This window comes from Melospiza melodia, chromosome 1 (assembly GCF_035770615.1).
Source record: "Melospiza melodia melodia isolate bMelMel2 chromosome 1, bMelMel2.pri, whole genome shotgun sequence".
Lineage (NCBI taxonomy): Eukaryota > Metazoa > Chordata > Aves > Passeriformes > Passerellidae > Melospiza > Melospiza melodia.
This window is the reverse complement of record NC_086194.1, coordinates 135,063,216-135,087,875: the sequence shown is the minus strand read 5'-3', so window position 1 is coordinate 135,087,875 and position 24,660 is coordinate 135,063,216. Positions and strand designations below refer to the sequence as shown.

The following is a 24,660-nucleotide window of genomic DNA, read 5'->3' as shown; positions in this document are numbered from 1 at the left end:
TTTTGATACTTTTGCATGCTTTTTTTCTTCACTCTTGTTCCCCTCAGTGAAATGTCATCTTCTCATCAGTTTTACTTCAAAGCTTTAATGATGTATATCTTTGCTGTGCCAAGTCCCAGACATGATTCACACTTTTCTGCCTCCTTTCTCTACTGGTTTGATCTGTCATTTCCTCCTCGCTAATCACAGCCTTCCCCAGCTTTGGTTATGCTGCCCCCCTGCTCCAGACCTTAGTCATGCTCAGAGTGTTTATTCATCCTAGAGCAGTCTCAAATACAAAGCTGTGCTGTTGCAGAATTTCATTTCTGTGCTCAGTCTTCACTCAAGGTGAAGTACACAAAGAATTTTGAACTCTGTGGCTATTCTGTATTTTCTGTGTGGTAAAATGAGCTTGTGTAGATCTAAAAGCTGCAACAGAAATTTCTTACCTTCACAGTGTATTTTACAGTAATCTTCAGGAGCCATAAAAGGAGTGAAAATAGTGTGTAAGAGGGGGGTTTGACACAAAAAGTGCCAGTAAAGGAGGAGATGGGTTTTTGTTTTGGGGTCTGGTTTTTTTTCCCCTCTAAAGAAATTACACTAACAGTAACACTCGTGGATGAAACTTGTTGATAGGTAACCTTGCAGTTATCACAATTTGCCTGTTGTCTTTATAAATGAGGTCCTTAGGTCTCCCAGGAGAATTTGTTAGGGAGTGCTGTCCTTCAGCATAAGGACAGTGAGTTTCCCCTGTATGCAGTTAAATATGTAATGCATACTAGTTTTTTCTTTAAAAACCAACGAACAACCAAAAGCAGAACCCTTTATACTCAAATTCCCTATCCAACAGTGTCTGACTATTTCAAGTTTTGAAACAATAGCAACCAACTTACGCCATTACGTATGTCTCAGAAAAACCTACAACAGCATATGTAGTATGTGGAAGTAATTTGGAAAGCATCTTGCAGTTTTGAAGGGCACACGGTGAAAAGAGAAACTGGAAGAAAAGAACCTAAATGTTGTCATGAAGGAGGAAGCTAGTTAGCAGTACTAAAATAGACTTGGTATTGAGTGGGGTGACTAGTAACATCTTTATTTTTTCTGATTTCTCTTAGCACATAAAAAAGCTGCAGCCCATATGAAGAGGGAATTAATAGCTAAAAGATAGCCATCAGATTTCAGAAGATAAACAAAAGGTGGATCTGAACCTTGAAATTGTCAGCTCAGCAAAGGCAGAATGGTGAAAGGAGGGTTTCCTGGAGAAGCCCCAGAAGATTGTGATGGATTATGCATTTCTGGAAGGGGACAAGAAACAGGCAGTGCAAAGGTGCTAAACCTAAACAGTTCTAACAAAACGCTGGTCAAGCATTTTATCTTCAACACCCTGCAAAACATAGAAGGTATTTCAGATTGAGACCTCTATGTCAGTTGAGCTGAAATGTTTCCTGACTACTCTGATTTTATGTATACCATCTAGAGAAGCACTCTGTGCAAGACTTGCTTCGTTTTTAAGGTTATTATTTTTCACTGAAAAAAATTCACCATCAGCTAAATCAGTAAATAAATCATCTCTCTAGACACCTGTTTGAAAAATGAATTGAACACATAACTATTGTAAAATTCATCTCTTCATAACTTTTTAAAAATAAAATTAAACTAAACATACCTTTTTGATTGCAAATTTTTTTGCTAGCCTAGAGCTCCTTTCCCACAGCGTGAAAGGAGCCCAAGCGTCTTGTTGGAGAGCACTTTAGAGGAAGACATTCTCTGGGATTCACAAAAGCATCTCTATCTCATGTTTCCATCTGCCCTCCAGAATTTTTTCCCATAACATGCATGAAACATTGATGCATACCATACAGTCATAAGACTATTTTTATTCCATCTTTTTTGTCACCATCTTCCTTCCACCTTTCTGGAAGCCTGCCCTACTAGCAGTTTGCAGCTGTTCGAGGCAAAGTCTTGCATGTGTTTTTCTCACATCACTTAATGTAGGCTTGAAATCAGGGAAGCAGAGTCTACTAAATTGTTTTAAAAAAGAGAGAGTTTGTAAGTGGCCTGGTGTCTTAGACTGTGGAGAATAAAATTTACATTTCAGGAAATCCGGGTCTTTCATCATAGATCAGCGAGTGTTGGTGAATGCTTACTGTGGTAAACTGTGTCCAGCAAGACTGAGAAAGTCTTAGGCCAGTGTGTTTGGAGGTGGAGCTGGGACTGAGGAGGGGAACCTGTATGCATTTCACAACCTGTTTCTGTGACAGCAGGGACCCCTATCCCTGTCCCTTGACATGACATGGAGAAATCTTGTGCTACTGTCAGCCTTCCTGGCTTGCTTGTCCTGCCAATAATATGATGATTATCTTGTGATTTAATGGTAAAGTTGTTTGGTGACCACATCATTAGGACGTTTCATCAGGCTGACAGGAGCTCCCAAAATGGTTTTCTGTTGGTGGAGCTCCAGGACAAAATCTATGTGGACTTCTAGCAGATTTTGGTTTTGCTGGCTGAAACTGATCCAGTTGTTGCTTCTGGTCACCTGAATCCAAATATTGTAATCCGGGTGGCTATTCTGGATACTAACTGTCTGCCTTATCTCCCACTGCAGTGTTCAGTTGTGTAGCTCTAAATTATGCATGACTGCTTTTAGTTGTTCACTAATCTGGCTTCAAATCTCAGAATTCTTATGCATTGAGTTGTGCATCCCAAATTGCATTGCATGGCATCACAGTGCTCTGGAGCAGAATGCTCAACATGCCAAATGGGAAATGGGAACAAATGCAGAGCTATGTACTTACCTTGTTCACAAGGATGCTCTGGTAGCAACAGGGCTTGTGGGGGCTCTGAGTAGTCACTCAGTCAGAGTAAGCTATTTAGGTGTGTACTAACAGCATTGCACAAAGTTGGTACATGAACAGAGTCAGAAATACATTTGGTGTCTGTGCTGTGCAGTTTCAGAAAGGCTCACTGGTTGCAGCTTTGAAAAGGGATTTTGGCATTACCTTAAGTATTCTGCATTTTCAGCTAACCTTCCCTAAGGATTTTGTGTTTTAGCTCATAAGGTCATTGATAGCATCATCCAGCATCACAGCTGTAGCAGTAGTAGCAAAAGCAGTCATGGCTGGATGAGCACTTCCTATTTACTGTAAAGCTACAATAATCTGTGAAGTATTTTCTTTTCAGATAGAACACCAGTTCCTTGACCGTAGGTTGTATTAGAAGTGACTGCTTGGAAATAGGTCATTCTTTCTTGTTGCCTTTCTTGAGGCTGGGATAAGAGGCAGGGGAAAGAGAGCAACCATGATCATCAGCATTTCAGTTGGAATAGCTCCAATAAATAATGTGGTTAAAAGAAATCCAAGGTTACAAAAAAACAGTACTAAACCCTGTCACAGGTTTTGCCCCCAGGCAATGTTGTTTTCACAGTGTGACTCTGGGCAGGACTGGGCTTTTGCTACAGGCTCTGCACTACTGCATGGTTGCCACCTATACCCAGGATGTGGTGTTATGTAGTGGGGAGACTACTCTGTCTCTCAGTCACTTTATATCTGTCCTGCATGAGTTGTGGTTTTGTTCCAGAATTGATCTTCTCAACCATCTAATGTAGCATCATGAGAGAAATCAGCTCCTGCAGAAAGCCTTGTCCTAGCACAGTCCTTGCAGCTTCTATGAGGTTGAGATTGTTTTCAACCCCTAACTTGCCCCTCTTATTTGAGCTTGTGTTAACTAGCAGGACTAGAGCAACAGTAACCCTCTTACTTGAATGATAGCTGAAACTGTTAAAAACATCTTTAGTTATGATTTGTTAGGTAACTGTCTCAAAAAGCAAAACTTAACACGTATCCAATCTATTTGTGCTCTGCTACCTAATTACATTGTCCAAATGGTACATGTTTGAGTATTCAGGTTCAGAAAAATCTTCTGAAATGCAAGTATGGAAAATCATGGTTTCAGGGGTAGTCTGGGCCAGGCAGGCCTGTACCAGGCAAATCTGAAATCTTCATTTGGTTGGTAGATGCTATAATAAAGCATAGCATTGGTGGCCAGCTGCATAGGAATGATAATTTGAGAAGAGTCAAAGAAGTATTTGTGAGGAAGTCCTGTCTTGGGCAATTGGAGTTTTTGGGAGGATCAGCAAGAAGTAAAGATGTTCTGGTTCAAAAACCAAAGTGAAGTTTATAAAAAAGACTTTTTAAGGAAACTAAGATGATGTAAGAGGGGAGGTCTTTGCATAAGTAAATTACAGTCTAAGAGGTACAGTCAAAAGGTAGAAGGCCAATTCTCAGTTAAAGGGGGGTCCCGGTTAATTTCCACAGAGATCTGTGGAACATGTTCATGAATGGGATCACTAAGGAGATGAGCAGTTGGGTGAGCAACTTTGCCGTGAAGAACAGAGCTATCTGTGGAGAACAGTGGAAGGACATTAAAGTGCTGAGGACTATGCAACAAAATGGGTGATAAGATTCAGTGTAGATAAATTATGACGATAACTAAGAAGGACAACTGGGCAGAACAATCCCTTTTTTTATATATTGGATTAAGAGTTTGTGCTGAGTATTGCCATTGAGGAGTAAGATTTGGAAATTGTGATTGGTGATCATGTGAGATCATGAACTCATTGGTCACCCAAACACAGTCCAAGTATTAGAGTAAAAAAGTACAGAATAAATTTTGAGAATGTCATTACAAGAGTGAATGTTCGAGTTGCTTCCAAGTTGTGTGTATTTCTGGAGCCTTCAAAGGTGTATTAGAACTAGAAGAAGCTTAGAGAAGATCAGTAAGGATGATGAGCTACATAGGTGGCTTCCATTAAAGAACATTTCTGTAAGTTGGAACTTTGGTCTGGGGAAGTAATTAGTTGAGGGCAATGTTGTGGACATGTGCAGAGCAAGAAAGATGAATACTGACCACTGCCTTTCAAAACAAAAGCATGCTCAGTTAGGAGGGAAGGCATATTCAGTGCCTTCAAAAATTATAGGTTCTCCATGAAATCAGTGGTGGAGAGACCTATGGGATGACTTGTTAAACATATGTTGTGGATATTGTAAAAAATTATGTGGTTTCCAGGAGAATCGTGGACTATTGCTTGGAAGGGTGATGTGCTCAAAGTTGCTAAACACAAACCACGTATGGTTCAGAAAGTCCCTTACATCAAAGGAGTGGGAGGTCTGAAGAGAGCCAGAGAAATATCACACATCTGTGACCTGTCCTGTACTTTTGGCTATTACTGAAGATAGAACACTGGCCTAGATGTAGCACTAATCTTGCCCTCACACCCACACTCATTTGGAGATGTCTTGTGACAAAGGAAAATACTTTTCCTTAAAAATATCAAATTGGTTCCTGACCATATTAGTGTATAATCTCATGCACCTTTAGGTTGTGTGTTCATGCTTGCATGTGCATCTACAGGATTTCCTTTGCATTTTATTATAAAAATAGTGTGGAGACTAAACAGTAACCAAAGCTTGTTTTCACAAAAGCATCATTACTTCAAAAATGGGTCCAGATTATTCATGAGGAAGAGGGGTGGTGGTGGTGGTGGTGGTGGTGGTGATGGTGTGATTCCAAAACACACAAAAACACTTCCACAGGTTTTAAAAATTCTAACAGTAATCACACTAACAGCGTTATTTGTATCACAGTCTCTCCGAAGTTTTTAGAAAAACATCTATGCAGTACCATGGAGATTCTTAAAAAGTCCATAAAACCACAATCATCAGATGGGTTAGCTCTAGGCAGCTCTTGTTTCCTTTAATTTAGTATATAACCAGGAATCCTTTGGAACATTTAGTAACCAAAACTGAGCTCTCAAGATTTAAAGTGGACCTAAGTAATCTGAAACATGGAAAGCCCACAAAGAGATGCTGGATGCTATTGTGATTTTTTTTTCTTTAAATTACAGACTATTAGGTCATGCTAAAATAAACATTAGTAAGTTCATGTTCTACTTTTCCAGAAACTTAAGGGGAAAAAAAAGGACAAGCATGATAGAATTTTTTCTTCTATATTCTGAAAAAAGTTATGTAATCCTTTTTCTAGTGTAGCATATTATAAGAATGAGTTGCTTTCTAAAATTAAAAAGTAACTTGTCCAAATTTTATGACTGTAGTATAGCTCTCAGAATTGCATAGAATTATGACAACGAAAAGAAACATTAAACTTAATAGTCATATGTATATAAATACCTATTTTTCTATGATGGTTACTGTCCCACAGGAATCTAGTGGGTTTTTTCCTCCAAGTGCTTTCTTTATTAATTAATAAAAGATATGTATATTTAACAGATGTTTACTACTGAAATCCCTGTCTTTGCTACCCACAAGAGAAGAAATACATTCAATAATTTTAGTGCATTTGTTTCCATTGCTACCCAGATTTCAGACTGGTTTGAAGGGATTGAGATTTTTTTTTCTTGCTCTACTGCCTGCACTTTCTGTAGGTTTCTCTGTTTTGTGAGTGTTTAAAAAAAAAAACCAAAGCAGCAAAGCCTTAAATAAAATCTAGTATTGATGAATCTTGCATTTTTCTGTCTTCTGTATTATATTCTTTGCAGCATAATCATCATTCTGCACACAGTAGATATTAGTAATGTGCTGTCACTAACAGTAGACTACAATGGTTGCCTGGTTTTAGTTTCAGTGGTTATGTTGTTTCATTGTGTTCTAGATGTTAGGCTGTTTCCCTCAGGGGGGAACTCTTATGTGTTATTATCTCTAAGTCATTCTTATGTTTATATCTAAGATCGCTGGAGAGATATTTTCACTGTTTTGCCCACATCATCCCATTTTCCTGTAGCAGCTTTTGCAGGCAGTTCTCCTGCTGCATGCCTGGATTTGGGGATTTGGTTATGTCCTCCTGCAGCCTGTGCATGCTCTCACTGCTGTCCTACCATGCTCCCTCAGCCACCCCTCTGCACTGTAGGCTGGAGCTTGAATCCTTGGAGCAGGATTTCCCTGAATTGAGCTGTGTGCTATAAGCAGGTCCTGAAGTTCAAGATAAAATAAATACAGCCTTTTATGTATTTTTTAAAAACCCACACAGCAAAACTATCTGTTCTTTTGTGATGAGTTTGCATGTGTGTGCGTGCTGCCTTTACGAGAAGCACCGCTGTACCACAGGGCCAGTGCCTGCATCTTTGAATGGTTCTTTGCAGTTGTCAGAAAATGCAGATGGCCAGGTGGCATCACCCACCTCTCAATGCCATCTTGTCCCACCGGGGCCTCACTGTTGGACCCCTTTGTCTTTTCACATTGTCTGTCAGCTTATGAGAGAAGAGGAGCTGTAAAAGCGTGGTGATTCCCAGCTGCTCTCAGGTAGGGTACCTGCCAGCTCTCCCCCCTCACTGCTTACCATCCAAAAGGCCACAGTGCCAGATGCAGGGCTCTGGGGGCCAAGATCTGTCCCTCCTGCCATTTGGCAGTGCCTTATTTTTGACAGTTTTGCCAGGTGTCTGCACGTGTTGCTTGCTGTTCAGATCTCTTCCAAATTACACAAAAAAGCAGACAGAAAATTAAATTTCACTTTGTGAAAGTTGCAGGTGTGAGCCTCTCCTGGCCTAGCCAGGCTTCATGGCCAAGCTCACTTTCTGTTGTCTCACCCAAGCAATGCCCATTCTTCCTTTCTGCCCTCCAGCATCAGTGCCTCAGCTTGAGTTTCCAGATGTAGGAGCACAGAGAGACCTTCATTGCCCATTTCCCTCTCCACCCCTATTCAGCCAAGACCAGATGGGAGAGGATCAGCATCTTCCTGCCAAAGCCAGGATTCTCTTTCTAAGTATGAGCAAAGGTAGAAGGCTCCCTCAGCTGTCTCTTTTAAAAAATGACATGCTGTTCAAATAAATGCAGATCAAATGGCCTGCCAAGCACAAGCAGGGAGGTAGACCCCTGAATCAGTCAGAAGACTTGATTTTAATTCAACTGGAGAAAGGCACCCTAAAAAGGTTGAAGCATCAATACTTCAACATCTTTGCATGGATTTTTCTTACCTGCTTGACTGTTTCCGTTGGTGGGATCAGCTTCTCCATCTGAGATCCTCCCTTGTGGAAAGTTAATTCTAAGAGGGAGAATTCTCTCTAATTCTCTCTCTGAAAGTCATAGGTGGGAAGTTGGATCTTCTGCTGCCTGCAGCTACTCTGAGTTGAAGTGTCTGCTGCAAAAAATCGAGTGTTTTTCTATGGAGCCAGTCAGACCTCCTGCTCTCTCTGAGGCCTGTTCAAGTGTGCAGTAGGCACGTTGGTCCTTGTTGATCCAGGAAGGGTGTCTGAGCCTTGCAGGGCAGCAGGTCCCAGCATGCTGTCCTGGAGCAGTGCAGGCGCTCTGCCACTTCTACCCTCAGCCCCTTCCAGCAGCTAAATCAGCTGGAGGATTGAATCTGCTTCCCCACAAAATGGAACTGCCTGGTGAGAGGCTTGTGTGTAAGCTCACAGCGCAGGGAAAGCCAGAGATGCCTACATGGTGCTCCTTGTTTTTGTCACCTTAATGTAGGGCTACATTCTTTCATCTTCAGGAGCAACATTTGTGCCATTTTAAGAGCTCCAGCTGAAAGGGGATGGGGTTTGTAGTTGGAGTCATAGAACAGTTTGGGTTGGAAGGGACTGTAAAGATCATCTAGTACCAGCCCTCATGCCATGGGCAGGGACATCTTCCATTAGACCAAGCTGCTCAAAGCTCCATCCAGCCTGTCCCCTTGAACACTTCCAAGGATGGGGCATCCACAGCTTCTCTGGGAAACCTGTTCCAGTGACCACCTCTCTACAAATGGAGGTGCTGTCTGATAGTCATTTTGGCTGTTCTGAGCCACAGTGATGAGATCAGCTGTCTCTTGCTGATGATTTCACCAACTCAGCTCCCCCAGCTGTCCCTGATTGCTCCAACAGAGCAGATTTCATTTGTCAGTACTTTTTAGTCAGGTGACTGCCTGTCAGTGCTTTTTAAACTATTAGTCATCTGGTACAGAAAAGAGGAAAAATCATTACTTATGCTACAGTAATGGTGGCTCTTCTGGTACATGGGCAATAGAGGCACCAGAAGTCATCTATTGTCCTTTACTCTGAATGGGTCTTTACTGTTGGCAAACCTGAGAGAGGTTGGACTGGGGCATCCTGAGATTAGTTTGCTCCATTACCACCCTGAGCAGCAGCAACTCCTTGCTTCCTTGGGTTGCATTTGTTCATCCTCTTTTCTTCCTCAACTAGGATGCCGGTCAGTGTTTCAGCTTTCCAAACCTCACACCACAACTGCAGCTAGGACATCAACTCTTGCCCATGTATTGCTCTCCCATGCCCCTGCTCCCCTTCATCAACCACAGCAAACCTTGCCAGCTCAAGTCACATCAGCACCCAAACCCCTGAGGTGGCAGCAGTGGTTTGGGAGCAGCAGGGCAGAGGGAGGTTGCCAGAGCAGCGCGTTGGCAGCAGTGGTGCGGGCCATTGGGTTTGTGCCACGGTGTGAGCGAAGGGCAGAGCTGGGAGCTGCCCCCGCTGCTGGCCGTGCTAGGTGGGGCAGTGGTGGCACTGCTGGGGACTCCTTGGCCTTGTGCAGAGCTGAGGTGGTTCACAGGCACAGCCTGGATGGACATTACTGACTTCAGAGGACTTGGTCCTGTCCGTGTGAGTACGTGCTCACCTGGGATCTGTGCGGACAGCACTGCTTAAAGAATCACAGTTCCGTAGGGTAAGTAACCGCTTTCCATTTTGTTTCCTTAAAGAAATATTTGAAACCCACGATGACTCTAATGCTGTTAACTCCTTACTGAGTTCTACCATTAATATGATTCTAATATTTCTAGGACCCTTCCTTTGGTTTAAAACTGATTGATTTCAGGAATTGAAGCTAGATTTGCTGTTTTGTATAAAAGGTGAAATGACAAATACTGTGTTCTCAGTACTGTGTTCTCATTATTGCTCTTTTATTTTGAAAGAAAATAACCATGAAACTGTTGTTTTCCTTTACTGTGCTTGAACCCTCTCAAGTATGAAACGCAAGTTAGGAGCAGGATTATTGGTTATATTTCTGTATTGTCTTCATTATCCAGAGAGATCATTATCCTTTCAGTTGAGATGTTGTAAAATATTTTCAAGTGTAACTATCAAATTTTTGAATAGGAACTGTGAATTTGGGGGGAAAAGTGCTACTCTTTTTAATAATAAAAAAGGAATATATTATTTTATATTTTATATTATTTATCTTCCACCTAAGAGTTTTGGGGCACTTTTTTTTTTAGTTGAAATTGAAATATTATCTAACCTGCAATTATCAGGATGTTTGGAGACTTAGCAAAATTAGTGCTTCACAAATTATGGAAGATCTATAAATTGTAAGAATTCTAAGAATTCTGACAAATTAGAGAAGTTGTGTTTTGTTATACCCAAGTGTTATACCCATGTGCTTTGGGCACATGCATGTGACAATGCATTTTGTAGTGTGATGCATCTCTGCTTCATGTGGAGAATACTTTGAACTTTGTTATTCATCAAAAATTCTTCCTACCACATCTGGGTGAAAAGCTTAGTAATGCTATGACTATAAGCAGTTACAAGGAGAGTGGTACATCTTTGTCCAGTATTATGCCTCAGACATTTTTTAACACCAAAAGCTTCTGAGAAAGGTGGTCTAGAAATCAGCATTGTCATGGGCAACTTTTGTCTTCTGTGCATAAGGAAAAGTCTTTTATCCAATAGCATGCTTATTGTTGTAAAATAGGAATTATTTTATCTTTTCACTTAATCCTGTCAAATGGAGTAAATGTTTTCATTATTCATGCAAACGTAGCCCCTTTTGTGTGTACATTGTTGAGCTCTTTACATAATAAAGGCCCTGTAGAAATTGAGATCCCACTAATTGTCGGTGTATCATTGCCCTCACCTGGATCCACTGCATTGTGATTTTGCTGAATTTGTAAGGTAATGAATGAATGAATGAATGAGAGTACCTCACTGTCCTCCTTCATTCTCCTTAGCATTTTAGCTACATCATGTGTTTATCTTGTTTATTTACTTGTTCCAGCTGCTTCATTTTCCCCTGATTCCATAGTCCTTCCATGTCTCTAGTGGCCTGTCCCTGAGGTCATCTGCTTTTTGCTAGAGTGGCTTTAGATGTGCGGTGAGCATTGAGGACTATAAACATTTAAGAGAAAATGTTAAATGCCACTGAGAGGACTTGATAATATTTTAACAGGATTTGTTGGAGTCTTTTTTCCAAACAGGAAATAGTCTGTAAATGTGAATAGTGAAGGAGCTAAGTCCATGAGGACTTAGTCCATTACATCTATGTGTCTGTCTTTAATATTGTCTACCTAACAATAGTAGTACATTAGTAGAAACACTTAACAATAGTAGTACCTCAGTAGAAATATCTGGGGAATGAAACTTTTCCTTTGTGATGGTGGAAGATGTTGATATGGGCATTGCAGGGGAATGGATTTATAAGGGTCTTGCTGGGAGAGGAGGTAAGGAGTCATCATAATTTTCTCCCTTAAACAAGATGATTTGGGAACCCCAAAAAGTGGAGGTGAGAGTTGTGCTCATTAGTTGAAAACAGAGCTTTGTATTTGAGTACTGGAGCTGTTTCTGCCTCCTGCCTGTATGTACAAAGCCCCACATAAATGTTCCTCAGCCATCAGAGAGCTTCAGTCGGTTGTTCTGAAGCACTTCTGACATCAATAGGTGTTTAGGGACACCTGTTTGCTCACATTCACACCCACCAACAGAGGATGCTGGGGCTGTGTAGAGCTGAACTCGATATCAAAAGGAAAAATGATTTCTCGAATGAATGGAAAGCCAGAAGGGAAAATGTTTTGTGTGGGGGGAAGAAACATTACATTACTACAGGGCTTCTGCCAAACAGCTTCAGCCTGCTGTGGGGTATGTATAGGGCTCTGCCCTTACACATCTGGAAGAATTGGACAGGATTAACCTCCCCATTACAATGAGGCACTGAACATGTTTTCTGTGTATAGCTGTGTCATCCAGGAGGCCTTCTAGCAAGACAAGGAAGACCTGCTGCAAATTTACAAAAGGATGATGGCAGGGGAAAGGGAGATAGAAGGGAAATTCCAAAAAGGCCCTCTCGGTTTGCTCAGGCGTACCTAGACTTGTCTTCCTTTGAGATTTACCTGTAGCATGTTCATCATTAAAAGGTTTTATTATTTTTTTTAAATTAATTTTATTTTCCTTTGCAGGTCACCTTTTAAGCTGCTATTTCCTGTATAATTAAGCAGAATGAAGGCATTAGGTTCTAGTAAATTTGGGCCTAATCCAGAATCTTCTCTTATTCAGTCCTTTCTGAGTAAGAAACTCAAGTCTGGGCCCAGCATTTCACATGTTTTGCTGTTACATCTAAATTATTTGTGGTCTGTGGATTTTTATTTTTTTTTTAACTACATGAAAACTCCTTTGCTTTTGTCTAATTTTATCTCTTTATGTGTCATTGTCCAGCATAGCATTAGTTGAAATTATGTAAGTATACTGCAAATTGAAGTGCATAATTGCTACTGATAATGCAAGAATGATTCCTACAGTTTATAATTAACAGTATATATGTTCTGTGCATGGGTTGGATCTGTCCCTTTTAACTTTTCCTTTGTGATTCTTTCCAATCCCTGGTCTTGCCGCATCAGAGCCTTTATGAATGCGCTGGTTTCGCTGGAGTCTAGTCCATTGTTCCTTTTGTTTTTCAGACCAGTAAAAATGGGAAGTACTGGATTCTGGTTTCCTCCAAGAAGAGTCAGCGGAACTGGTTAAGACCAAAATCTGAGGACTTTAGTGGGCAAACATCAGGTGTGCATTGAGCAAAGGCTGCTTTAATCCTCTTTAAGTATATGCTTCTTTAAAAATAGTATTATATATGAGCTTTTGTGTAATGTGTTTGTTATATTTGATACTGCATATAATCATTCATCCTGCAGTTGTGAAAGCACCAGTAAGAATGTGGATTTTAAGTGATAATATGTTGAGACACAAGCAGGCAGTATTAATCATAAAATTCTTTCAGCTGGTCTTTGGAAAATTTAATATTTGAGGATCAGTGTTTTTTTAAAGTTTTATCTCCATTGCTCAGTCTATATATCCACATCCAAAAAAAGGAAAAAAAGTGGTTATTTGCTACTCAGAGATCAATACTGACATTCTTAATTGCCTCACCTATTGAGAAGTGATACTGAGATAATAGTGCATACGTGTTCTTTGATAGAACTCTGTCATTATGAAAGATTGGATCCACACTATATTTGTTCTAGTGATGCATTTTTAAGGACACTTAGACACAGTTCAAAGTCAGCTTAATTAGTTTTGATTGTAGAGAAGCAAAACCCAAATTGTTCATCCCTGTGAATGTTCTGACTGGTACAGCAGCTAGGTTACCTGAAATTTTGGAGAAAACAACAGTGATCTTATATTGGCCTGAATATAGGATGGTCTCCAGCCTGAGGTGTGATCTTTGCATTGAGAAAATGAGTGAGAAGTTGTCAGATGTTAATTTGTTAAGCCTAATATGCTGTTTCATAACAAAGGCTGCTATTGACATCACATCAGATTCACCCTTCTGCATGGCCTCATATCCTGCAACTCCCCAGCTTGTTGCACCTTCAGTTCCTTCCCACCCACCCCGGTGTTACCAGCTCACCCCTATCCTCATGTCCTTAGATATTCCCAATGCCTATGCAGCACTCCCTGAGCCTCCCTAGCCCCACACCCCCATCCTGGTTCTGTGCACTCTCCCTCCCTGAGGTGGCTCATCCTCCTTCCCTGTATCTTCCCTGCTGTCCCTGCTTCTCTTGTCACTGTCTGGGCACAGACTCCACTTGCTGCTGAGCTGAAGCAGTGCCACTCTTATGCAGCAGACTGTGGAGGCTGTTTCCTTGCCTTTTCTGCTAATCCTGCCTTCCCTGTCTCAGGCTAGGAATGGATTTGGCAGGGGGGCCAGAGGGGCTGGATCCCTTGTACCCCATTGGGGCTGGAGGTGTGCCCTGGCCGTGCAGTGAGGGCTGTGACTGCTGTGCTCTCAGCTCTGTGTGGTGCGTCTCATGCAGGTGCCTGTGTGGTATAAAAGTACCCTGTGCAAGTGTAGGTCAGGTTGGATTTTTCTTCTCCTCCCTGAACTTCATTTGTCAAGAGAGATTAAACTAAAACAAAATTTTGTTCTACATTCAGGCCAATATGCACTGAAGACCAGAGTGCTCATTAGCAGAAGAACAAAATTAATTTTATTAATGTATTCTGATTAAAGCCTATATTTAAAAAAACCCTTTCAATCCACAGATATATCACAACTTTGATGTGAATCACACTCTCCTTTTGATTACATTGGTGGCTTCATTGAAGTCTTTGGAACTGATCCTCATTTACTTTTATCGAAGAAAATTATTGCTCTTAGATCTCCAAACAACTGTTCCTTTTGAACTAGAATTAGTGAACTAGATTGTTGATTATGAGACAGAAAATAAAATTAAGCTGATACTTTGAAAACCTGTGCATTTTCCCACTCATGGAACTGATGTCTCCAGGCTTCATCCCACGAGTGGGAATGAGTTTGAGACAAATCTGAAATCAAGAGAGTCCTTAAAGAAATGCCTTTTCTCTCATGAGGTATCTTTAAAAGAAGTTAGTGTTTCCTTAGGAAGTTTAAGGGAATAAAGTGGTCTTGCAAAACTGCTAGTTTAAAGGAGGTAGCATAGTTTAACCTGTCATTCAAGGACTTCAGGGTTGAAAGGAAGCAGATTTCCATCTTGGTGTACCAGTACTTCTCTCCTCCTCTAAAGACAAGGGAAAATGGGAAGAAAGGAGGAAAAGGCTTAGACAAAGACATACTCTGTATCCACATTTCAAATGGAGGTCTCAAGTCTGAGGATTTCTTATAATGCAGACATTAAAGAGGCACTTCCGCTTCCTCTCCCTGCTTCTCCTGTCCTGTCATGCATTGAGGGAAACACAGGCTTTCCTTCCTTCTCGCTTTCTTCCAGGACCATGCTGGGGCACTTGCAAGGACCATGTAGTTTCCCCCCTGGCACACCTGGGCGCTGCTCTCCACTTCTCTCTGGAGCAATTGCTGCCTCCATCTCTGCTGAGCCCCAGCAGGGCTGAGAGGCCAGCTAGGGCCAGGGCTCCCTCACTGCCAGCAGGGAAGAGCCCGGTTTGTTTTCCAAGGAGGTGGCGTTGGGCTGGAGCAGCTGCAGCCTGGTGGTGCCTGCCCGGCTCCAGCTGCCCAGCCCCACCTGTCCCAGCAGCTGCGGCCTTCCCGGCCCTGCTGCCAGGGCTGAGGCGCTGCCCGGCCCCGGTGCCGCCCGGCCCAGCCCGGCCCGGCCCAGCTTGGCTGCCTCCTGTACAGCTGCCCCGGCAGGGACCGGAGGGGACAGCAGCTGCCAGCCATGACACCGGGGCTGGGGGTTGGTGCTGGCACATTCAAGGGAGAAAGGCTAAATTTTGGAGCTTTCCAGCCCTCAAAAATGCTTGCGTTGAGTGCTGTCCTGCTGTCCTCCTTGTCCCTGCTGCTGCAGACCTCATGCTCCACCCTTCCCACTCTGGGTAGCACAGGATTTTGGTATCTATAGTAGCAGTTGTGCTCCAAGGATGAAGTGAAGCTGTCAGCAAGCCCTGACAAAGGAGGGCTGTTGAGTGCCCTGTGGTGCCAGGTGCCCCGTTGCCACTATATGATACCAGATGACAAATTTAAAACTTCTCACCCACAAGTCAGACACGAGGATCACGTCATGCACTTCCTGACAGTGAAAGCCTCCTGTTTAGTTGACATTTTGCTATGCCACAGGGGCAGGACTTGGAGCCTCCATCCTGAGCTAACCTGAGTCTGAATGCTTACAGCCTTCGTGTCTCACAGGGTAGCATGAGAAGGCTGGGGGTCTCCAGTGCTGGGCTGATAAAACCCTGATCTGTCTAATCTAACCCTAATCCATGGGACTTCTGTCATTCATAGATCAAGTCTCTGTTAGTAGAGGGTGAGTGAGTTTACAGGAGAATTTCACCTGGTGTTAAGCATCATTGGCAGTGCGTGCATTTTCCCAGCGTAGATGTGTAGATGTGCAGTAATCACAGGGAGGGAGGTACATCCAATCGGGAACATGAGCTTTGCCCTCCATAGTGTCTGCATGGGTACTGCTGTGTTTTCTGTAGGTTTTCAAACATTTTGAGGCTTACAGGCTTTGATAGTTGTGTGTGTGGGGAGGGGGGTATGTCTGTGCAAACACCAGAGGCGTGGCTGTAAATCCTTTGAAATCGGAAGCTGCCAAAAGGTGCCTGGGTAGGTAGGCCTTTGCCTGATGCCTCCCTTGATCTGACAGAAACTCTGCTCTTCTCCATCAGTGCTTGAGGGGAAAGTTGTGAGGTGTGATCTCAGGGCATATGTGGATCTGTTCATCCTGAGCAATGCATTTTAAGAGTTGCAGCAAATAGCATAAAGAAACCTGTAGGTATTACGTTAGACCAGCTGAACCTAACTTTATTTTTAAGTTTTATTCAGAAGCATCACATAGCAAGTAAACTTCAAAATCTAAGTTTAGTTACAAACTAGTTGTTTCTTATTTTTTTTTTCCAGTCCCCTTTTGCTTTCTTTTACGACCACATGAAACTTGAGAAGCCATCTAAAGCTAAATCATTTAGTGGAGTTGGGCAATTCCCAAGTGTCCAACAAGAAGGCCTGGTTTAGGCTGCGATGGCCACTGTCATTCCTGGTGATTTGTCAGAAGTAAGAGATACCCAGAAAGTCCCTTCAGGGAAACGTAAGCGTGGTGAAACCAAACCAAGAAAAAACTTTCCTTGCCAACTGTGTGACAAGGCCTTTAACAGTGTTGAGAAATTAAAGGTTCACTCATACTCTCACACAGGAGAGAGGCCCTACAAGTGCACACAACAAGACTGCACCAAGGCCTTTGTTTCTAAGTACAAATTACTAAGGTATTAAACTCTATTTATCTTTCAGATTATATTATCTATTTTATGTTGGCCGTGTTAAGCCATGTAAAAGTATATATTTCTGTACGCCTTCAGCTGATTGCAGAGAGGATGTGTTAATTAAAGTAGCTATTGGATTGTTTCTAGAATTCTAAATTACCTAAGTTTGCAAGCTAATGTCTTTGATTTTGTTTCTTAATTTGTTTTCTGCTTTTGTTTTCCTTTTGTTTGTTTTTGTTTTGTTTTGTTTTGTTTTTAATGAGCGTAGAATTTTCATTTGTATAAGGAATTGTCACAAGAAAAAGAGTATGGACTGAAAGTTCTTTGGCTATGGACTTTTACACGAGTACTTTCATACTTGCCCATATACCCCTGTTACCGTAGCTAAGACCCACCAAAACTAAAGTGTCAATTTAAGAGAAATGGCTCGCGGTTTGCTATATTTAAATTTGTCAAACTGTCTTTGTAGTGTCATGCTTTCAGTTAAAAGGTTCTGTTGCAAAGCAGCCCTTAGCGTAGTATATAGCTGCCATTAAAAAATGAGCTCATGTGTTTTTTGATCAAAATAATTACTTACAGAATATATCTGTGTTTAAAGGCATATGGCTACTCATTCTCCTGAGAAAACCCACAAGTGTAATTATTGTGAGAAAATGTTTCACCGAAAAGATCACCTAAAGAATCACCTACATACACACAATCCCAACAAAGAGGCCTTTAAGTGTGAAGAATGTGGAAAGAACTACAATACCAAGCTTGGGTTCAAACGTCACCTGGCTTTGCATGCTGCAACAAGTGGTGACCTCACCTGTAAGGTATGTTTGCAGACTTTTGAAAGCACAGGAGTGCTGCTGGAGCACCTAAAAACTCATGCAGGCAAGTCATCGGGTGGAGTGAAGGAGAAAAAGCACCAGTGTGAACACTGTGACCGTCGGTTCTACACCCGAAAGGATGTCCGCAGACACATGGTAGTGCACACTGGAAGAAAGGACTTCCTCTGTCAGTACTGTGCACAGAGATTCGGGCGCAAGGATCACCTCACGCGCCACATGAAGAAAAGTCACAACCAGGAACTTCTGAAGGTCAAAACAGAGCCAATGGACCTTCTAGATCCCTTTACCTGCAATGTTTCTGTGCCTATTAAGGATGAGCTGCTTCCAGTGATGTCTTTACCTTCCAGTGAACTGACATCAAAGCCATTTACAAACACTTTGCAATTAAATCTCTACAACACTCAGATTCAGTCCATGCAGAGTTCTGCATCTGCACACCAAATGGTTGCCACATCGTTACCATTGGGAATGCCTTGTCCAATAGATATGGAGTCTGTCCACCCTTCTCACCAGCTATCGTTGAAATACCCACTCGGTACTACCTCATACTCAATTTCTATGCCTGAAAAAGAACAGCCATTGAAAGGGGAAATAGAAAGTTACCTAATGGAGTTGCAAAGTGGTATGCCTTCTTCATCCCAGGATTCTCAAGCATCTTCATCAAAACTAGGGCTGGATCCACAAGTAGGGCCACTAGATGATGGATCTGGGGAAGTTTCCCTTTCCAAGGGCTCCGTTCCTATTAGTGAACCTCTAAATGCCCCATCATTGGACTTTTCTCAGCTGTTCAACTTCATACCTGTAAATGGCCCTCCCTATAATCCTTCTGTTTCAGTGGGAAACCTCGGGATGAGTTATACGCAAGAGGAGGCACATTCTTCTATGACTCAACTCCCACCACAAACCCAGGATCCACAAGATCCTAGCAATAGTATAGGTCTTGGGTCTCTGCACTCATTGTCAGCAGCTTTCACAAGCAGTCTAAGCACAACCACCACCCTACCACGATTTCATCAAGCTTTCCAATAGGATGTACAAAGCTGGCTTGTTAACTGTCTATTTGTAGAAATGCCTTAGGTGACCATTTTTAACTTAGTGCCTACTATAAGACATTATGAATTCTCTGCTTTTGTACAGTACCAATCTCATGAAGCCAGTAAGAAATTTAAATTAACTTTTTTAAAATGTTTTGAAAGTGTTTATTCTCAGCTGTGTTTACTTTGGTTTGTTGTTTTTTTTAAACAGTCTCATTGTATTGTTTTCATTTTCACTGCCAATTTACACATTTAAAATGTTCAGTAGAAAGTCATCCCAAGCAAACTCACAACACTCATCCCGTTTTTAAAACTTTTTCAACCATACCAGCTAGTCTGTTTTATTAATGTCAGTGGTAAAACTGCCACTTTTACCTTTTAATATATTCTACTATTTGCAAATAATCCATTTAAAATATGTATCACAAGGATTCCTGAGATTTGGGGAAAAAAATCTGCATTCTGTTTCCAAACAAATCCTCTTCCCAAATGGTGACACATCTGACCTGTTTTATAATGACAAATCTAAATTTTTAAAATTAATATAGAATTCAGATTTTTCTGAAAACTTGTGTGTGTATATGTAGAAGTCCATATATACACATGTACATATATATAGCATTTTGACTTGTATTGAAGTCATTATAAAAGTTGTTAAGAATTTTGCCATTTTCTGGCTTAAATTTTGGTGGCCTGTTATGGATAACAGAAGAAAAAAAAAATTAGTGTAATTCTCTAAAATTAGGGCTGAACAGAATTTCGACAGAGAATCTCTGCTTGCCTAAATGACAGATGTTTCAAGTTGAATTTGAAACTGTTGTTGTGCTTTCGTGACTCTGGTATAGGGAAACAGGCAAAATTAATGGCTGATCTTGAAATATAAAAGTGTTGTAACGTAGTAATGCAGAATATTTTGTCGCAGTTTTTGTTTGAATTCTTAACTTGCTGTTTTTGTCTCTTTAGTAGCATAGAGAGAGTACTGCATAGGAACCTTCCAGTAGTGTGTTCACGTTTGTAGGCGTCAGTCTTCTCCCCGCTGCCACCGCCAAAGGGTGGATCAAGTCCAGCCAGAAAGTGTGTACCTATTTTCAGTTCAAAACTAGTGTGCAGTCAGAAAGTGAATGTAAATTTGCAACTACCAGTTTGTTTTGTTTTGTTTTTATTGGAGTGATCTTTTCAGTTGTGTTACATGGTGTGTTATGTCCTCCTAAGCAACAAGTTAGATGTTAATCACACTTTCTACACCTGGGTACTTGGTTAGGGACTTTTTGCCCATTGCCAAGATTTAAAGACAGGACTCTTAGGAGTGAAGTAAAAGCATATTGCTTACACCACTTTTACCTAATGCAATATATATTCTATTCCCCAACCCCTAATAACCAAAAGAGGATAAAAAAACCCCTAAAAAAACAACCAACCCTGTGATGCATAAAAGCAAACTAGATTTGCTGTAATTCAACAATAACATTATTTTCCTTGTCATTTTTGTACAAGGAATTAAAAAATGGAACTCAAGTACATTAGTATCTCTCAAACTATGAATAATGAGAATTCATACAAGGTTTTAAGTGGTTAAACTAAATATACTTCACAGAAACAAAAGTTGCTCCCATTTAAGGAGCTCATGCTCCGGATGTTTTATCAGTAGCTCCTACTGTTTTTTTTAATGCTAGGAGCAATATGCAGGTGTAGTTTTACTATTTTATACATATGTGTATTTAAATTTTATTACTGAAAAATAACATTTTTATAAATGTGTTTGTGTTCCAAAGGCATTAAAATAAGGATGTATTAATAAGGAAAATACCTTTTGAAATTCTGCAAACTACTCCTAGATTTTGGTTTTAGGAGCACGTTATCTCAAAGTGGGCGTTTAGCTCTGCTTCACGACTGCTTCCTCTGGTTTCTGTGAAACAGATTGCTCGCTTGCTTACATCTTTAGTTGAATGATTTGTTCAATATTGCTTTTTTTCCATTCACCTTTCTAAAGGAAAGAAAAACACAGATGAACAGAGCACAAGCTGAATGCAACCGAATGTAGCTCTAGTTTACATGAACGACTGTAACGCATCTAAGAAAAACTTGGATTTATTCTCAATCCTTTTCATCTGAGATGAAGATAAATGGACTTAATTCCTGCAGTGGGTTATGTCCCATGTGGAACCGAGCACCTGCAACTCTCCCTGCCGCAGAGGAAAGCTGCAGGTGCTTGGCATCCTGCAGCTGGCCCAGCAGTGTGGCCAGGCAGCGCTGCCCTCCCTGGGCAGCCTGTGACACACAAATTTCTAGTCTGGAGCCACTTGTTATCGGCCCCAGCTGCTGAAAGACCTTGTGAAAACCAAAACCCACAGACACTTTGCCAACGCCCGTTTCTTAGTGCGTAGCCAGAACCCTTACTACCTTGTTTGTGCCTTAGCTTCCTGAAAAGGGATTGACATTTCACTTGGTGTTAGATATACATTTCACTTGAGAAATAGAGACCTCAGACAAGATATTGAACCTCATTCAGTCAGGGTTTCAGTGGGTGGCTGCACCCAGAGTGTTTGCAGCTGAACTAGGATGTAGGGTAACATGGAAGCAGACTGACCCTTAAAGCAATACCAACACCACCAGAGTGCTTTTGAGCATCACTTAGGCAGTCACTATTGGCCACTACTAAACCATCAGTTTTTAAAACCCGTTTTCTTGATTTCCCGTGGATTCTTGGTGGGAGGGGGGAGGGCTGGCTGATCATGCACCACTCTTTGTGCAACTTCTAAACTTCTAGTAAGGTTGTTTTGTTGTTGGTTTTTTTTTTTTTTTTAAATATATATATTTTTGTGTACTTGTTGCTTGTGCTTTATTTAGTAGTAAATTGTGGAATAGAGTGATTTATTGTTAATTTGGCAGTAGCGGTTTTTAAAAACCATATACTGACTGAAACATGAGCCAGAGCTGATTGCTTTATTAAGCTAATAATGAATGTTAAGAGTACATATTTTCAGGATCATTTGCCTAGTGAGCTAAACTTGTATTATAGGCCAATATTTTTTAAAATAAAGCTTGGTCAACCTCTATGTTACACATATTACAAGATATAGCACTTTCAAAAAAGAAAACCTAAACCTTTTAAGAAAATTTCTTACAGGTTATGCTTTTTATTATAAAACCTTTTATTATAATTTGTTTCAAGTGCCATTAGATTACATATATGTAGGCCTTTGGTATAATGCTTTGTGTACAAAATGGTAGACATTGTAATTTTAAACAGGTACATTTTTACAGTGTTTTCTTATCAATTTGCTATATTGCACAGAACCAGTGTGTCTTTCTTAAGGGTTTTACAATGGTTTTTACTAGGTTTACATGTTTCAAACTACACTGTCTTCTACTGCCATTTTAAATACCAGTCAAAAACAATTAGGAGTTTGTCCTCACCGTTTGCAAACTGTCTTCTGGAGTTCTTGATGGTAAACTTTGTCAAAAATATTTAACATGCAGTATTTGATACATTTTTTTTTTATCACATCCTATCGCTATGCTGCTGTCTGAAGTTAACTTTGGGCCTGATCCTGCATCCGTAAATGCTATGGGGATCCTGCATCCTTTGTTATGTCTGTCTCATACACTGGTTTAGCAGCTTCTCCTGTATTCTTCTCAGTCTATAGATAAGCCTCTGAAATATATGTACTTATCTGGTATGTAGTAAACCATTATAGGCTTAGCTGCCCGTCCTGCTTCCCCCCAGTGTACAGTTTAAACCACAGCTTACTTAGCATCATGCTCAACTTACAAGTAATGCCACAGTAGTTCAAAATGTGTTTGGGTAGTCCCAAAGCTTTTATGCAATAAGGGTGTCTTACTTTTGTTGGAAGGCAGTGTCTTTTGATAACAGTTATCTAGCCCTGGAAGTGACACAGAACTATTGCTAATCATATGTAAACACTTTTCAGTATAAGCTTCAGTGGTACAGTTGAACCAGAGTGAATGTTTATCTCCTCAGAAACACTCCTGCAATATTGTTATATTGGATCATGCTGCTAATGTAACTTGGGATACAACTCCTCTCATGGTGCTACAAACCTCCCTGTCTCATTCAGATGTATTTTTACCCATAGAAAAAAAAGGACTATACTAGACCTATAGTTGTATGATATATTTTTATACTGTGACTTAATTTGTCATTAATGAACTTTTGTGCAACACCACAATGTATTCATATGCACTTGCAAAAGTAAAATTTTGGACATGCAAATTTAAACGCTGACAAGCCCAGCTCTTGTTCACAAAAATAGGTGACTGCTAGTTAATGTTAAATGTGGGCTTTATATATGGTGTGGAGTGAAGAACATACTATATGTTACTAAAAGCCTTAGACAAAAACTGGGAAGAGTATATTGGTGAATGATGTCACACCCAAACCTGACTCGGATTGCTGAAATGATATTTTTAGCTATAATTGTTTGGACTTGGAAAAATTGTTTGGACTTGTATGCTAAAATGTTTTTAATGATAAAAGTTTTGAGTCGGAAAAAAATAGAGAAAAAAAAAAGAACACAGAAAACCCTGCATTCCAGACTGAATTTGTATATGTTTCTTGCATTTAAAATTTGCTATCCTGTGATATGGGAAATTGAGTTGCTTATCATGTATATGTACTTTAAAATGTATTCACAAACTACTGTTGTATTTGTATAAAATATAGACAAAAAGATTGCATATATATTTTTGTGTATAAGCTCTGTAAAATAGCAATCACGTTATGAAGCTGCAGCAGAACTTCATTTTAAACATTCACATCCAAAGAAACAGACTATTTATTGTCCACATACCCTGATTATAAAATATACCTTGCTGCTATTAAACAATAGTGCTGCAGCTTCTTGTGGCCTACAGTGTTATGTTTGCTGTACAAAAATATGTGAACTCCACAAAATATATCAATAAAATTACAGAATGGTTTTAGTTAATGAATAACTTATGCCTGGCATTTCAATAGATAATCTTGATCTGCATGTTTGGGATTGCAAGAAGTAATTACAGAGTCCATCCAGTTTTGCTGGGAGTAGTTTGCAAAGGCATAACTGTCTTTATAATTTATGGCTGGTAAAATGTCATTTTTTCAGAAAATCTTAAGGCATAAATATCTGTGTTTCATGATTTCACCAAGGAACAAATGGGATGATGCTACTGTGTCTGTGACAAGACAGACCTGAACTGAAGGAAGCAGTTGAGTTTGCCATCAGATTGTGCTTTGAAACACTGTGAGACACTGGAAGGTAAGTATGGGGTGTCCATAGTGGGACCATTCCTTTGGGACACATAGGTGATTCCCCATCATGTCAGATCCATGCAAGTCTCATGCATTGTTTGTTGTAGTTTGCAGGACAAACTTTGAGGGCGTGCCATGTGCTAGACACAGTATGTTGGTTGCCTCTCTGCAGTATTTCCAGGAGAAACTCAGTTGCTTTGATCCCATAGATGATCCCATAGATGATCCCATAGATGTCTGTCTGGCCTGGCAGTGACTTCTGAAGAAGCCAGGCTGATGCCTGGGGAAGAGGTGCCTCGCAGCCAGACAAGCAGCCTGCACACAACTGCAGAGAGTTACCTCTGCTCATTCCACAGGTGTTCCCCAGCATAGACTGTTGGCCAGGAAAGTAAAAGAGTAGCATTTCACATTTCTTTGCTTTTTGGAACATGTTTTGTTAACATCTTTAGCACTGTCTGGGTTTCCCTGCTTTTGAGTTCCTTTCTTTCCCAAATCTTGGCTTTTTAGTTTCCTTGCTGTAACCCAGCTGGAGAGAAATGATTGTTAGAGTTGGTGGTATTCACCTTCTCCACATGCAGACATCTTTTCTTTCTTGTGATCCCTACCCCACTCCTCTGAGCTGACTTATCACTTCTGTGCCACAGGTTTCTAACTTGTTTGAGAGGG

General features: G+C 40.8%; 1 protein-coding gene across 4 annotated transcripts in view; it reads left to right on the top strand.

Moving 5' to 3' along the window:
• Window positions 1-23,699, top strand: part of PLAG1 (PLAG1 zinc finger) — a 52,045-nt gene extending 28,346 nt beyond the window's left edge. For 2 of the 4 annotated variants that reach the window (XM_063168967.1, XM_063168979.1), the window contains exons 2-4: window positions 12,655-12,754; window positions 16,521-16,879; window positions 17,475-23,699. In XM_063168967.1, coding sequence (XP_063025037.1) covers window positions 16,638-16,879; window positions 17,475-18,738 — 1,506 coding nt within the window. In that variant the 5' untranslated portion in view covers window positions 12,655-12,754; window positions 16,521-16,637 and the 3' untranslated portion in view covers window positions 18,739-23,699. The remainder of the gene's footprint in view (window positions 1-12,654; window positions 12,755-16,520; window positions 16,880-17,474) is intronic. The other 2 variants (XR_010029497.1, XM_063168989.1) reach the window with 2 other exon arrangements.
• The last annotated feature ends 961 nt before the right edge of the window (window positions 23,700-24,660 follow it).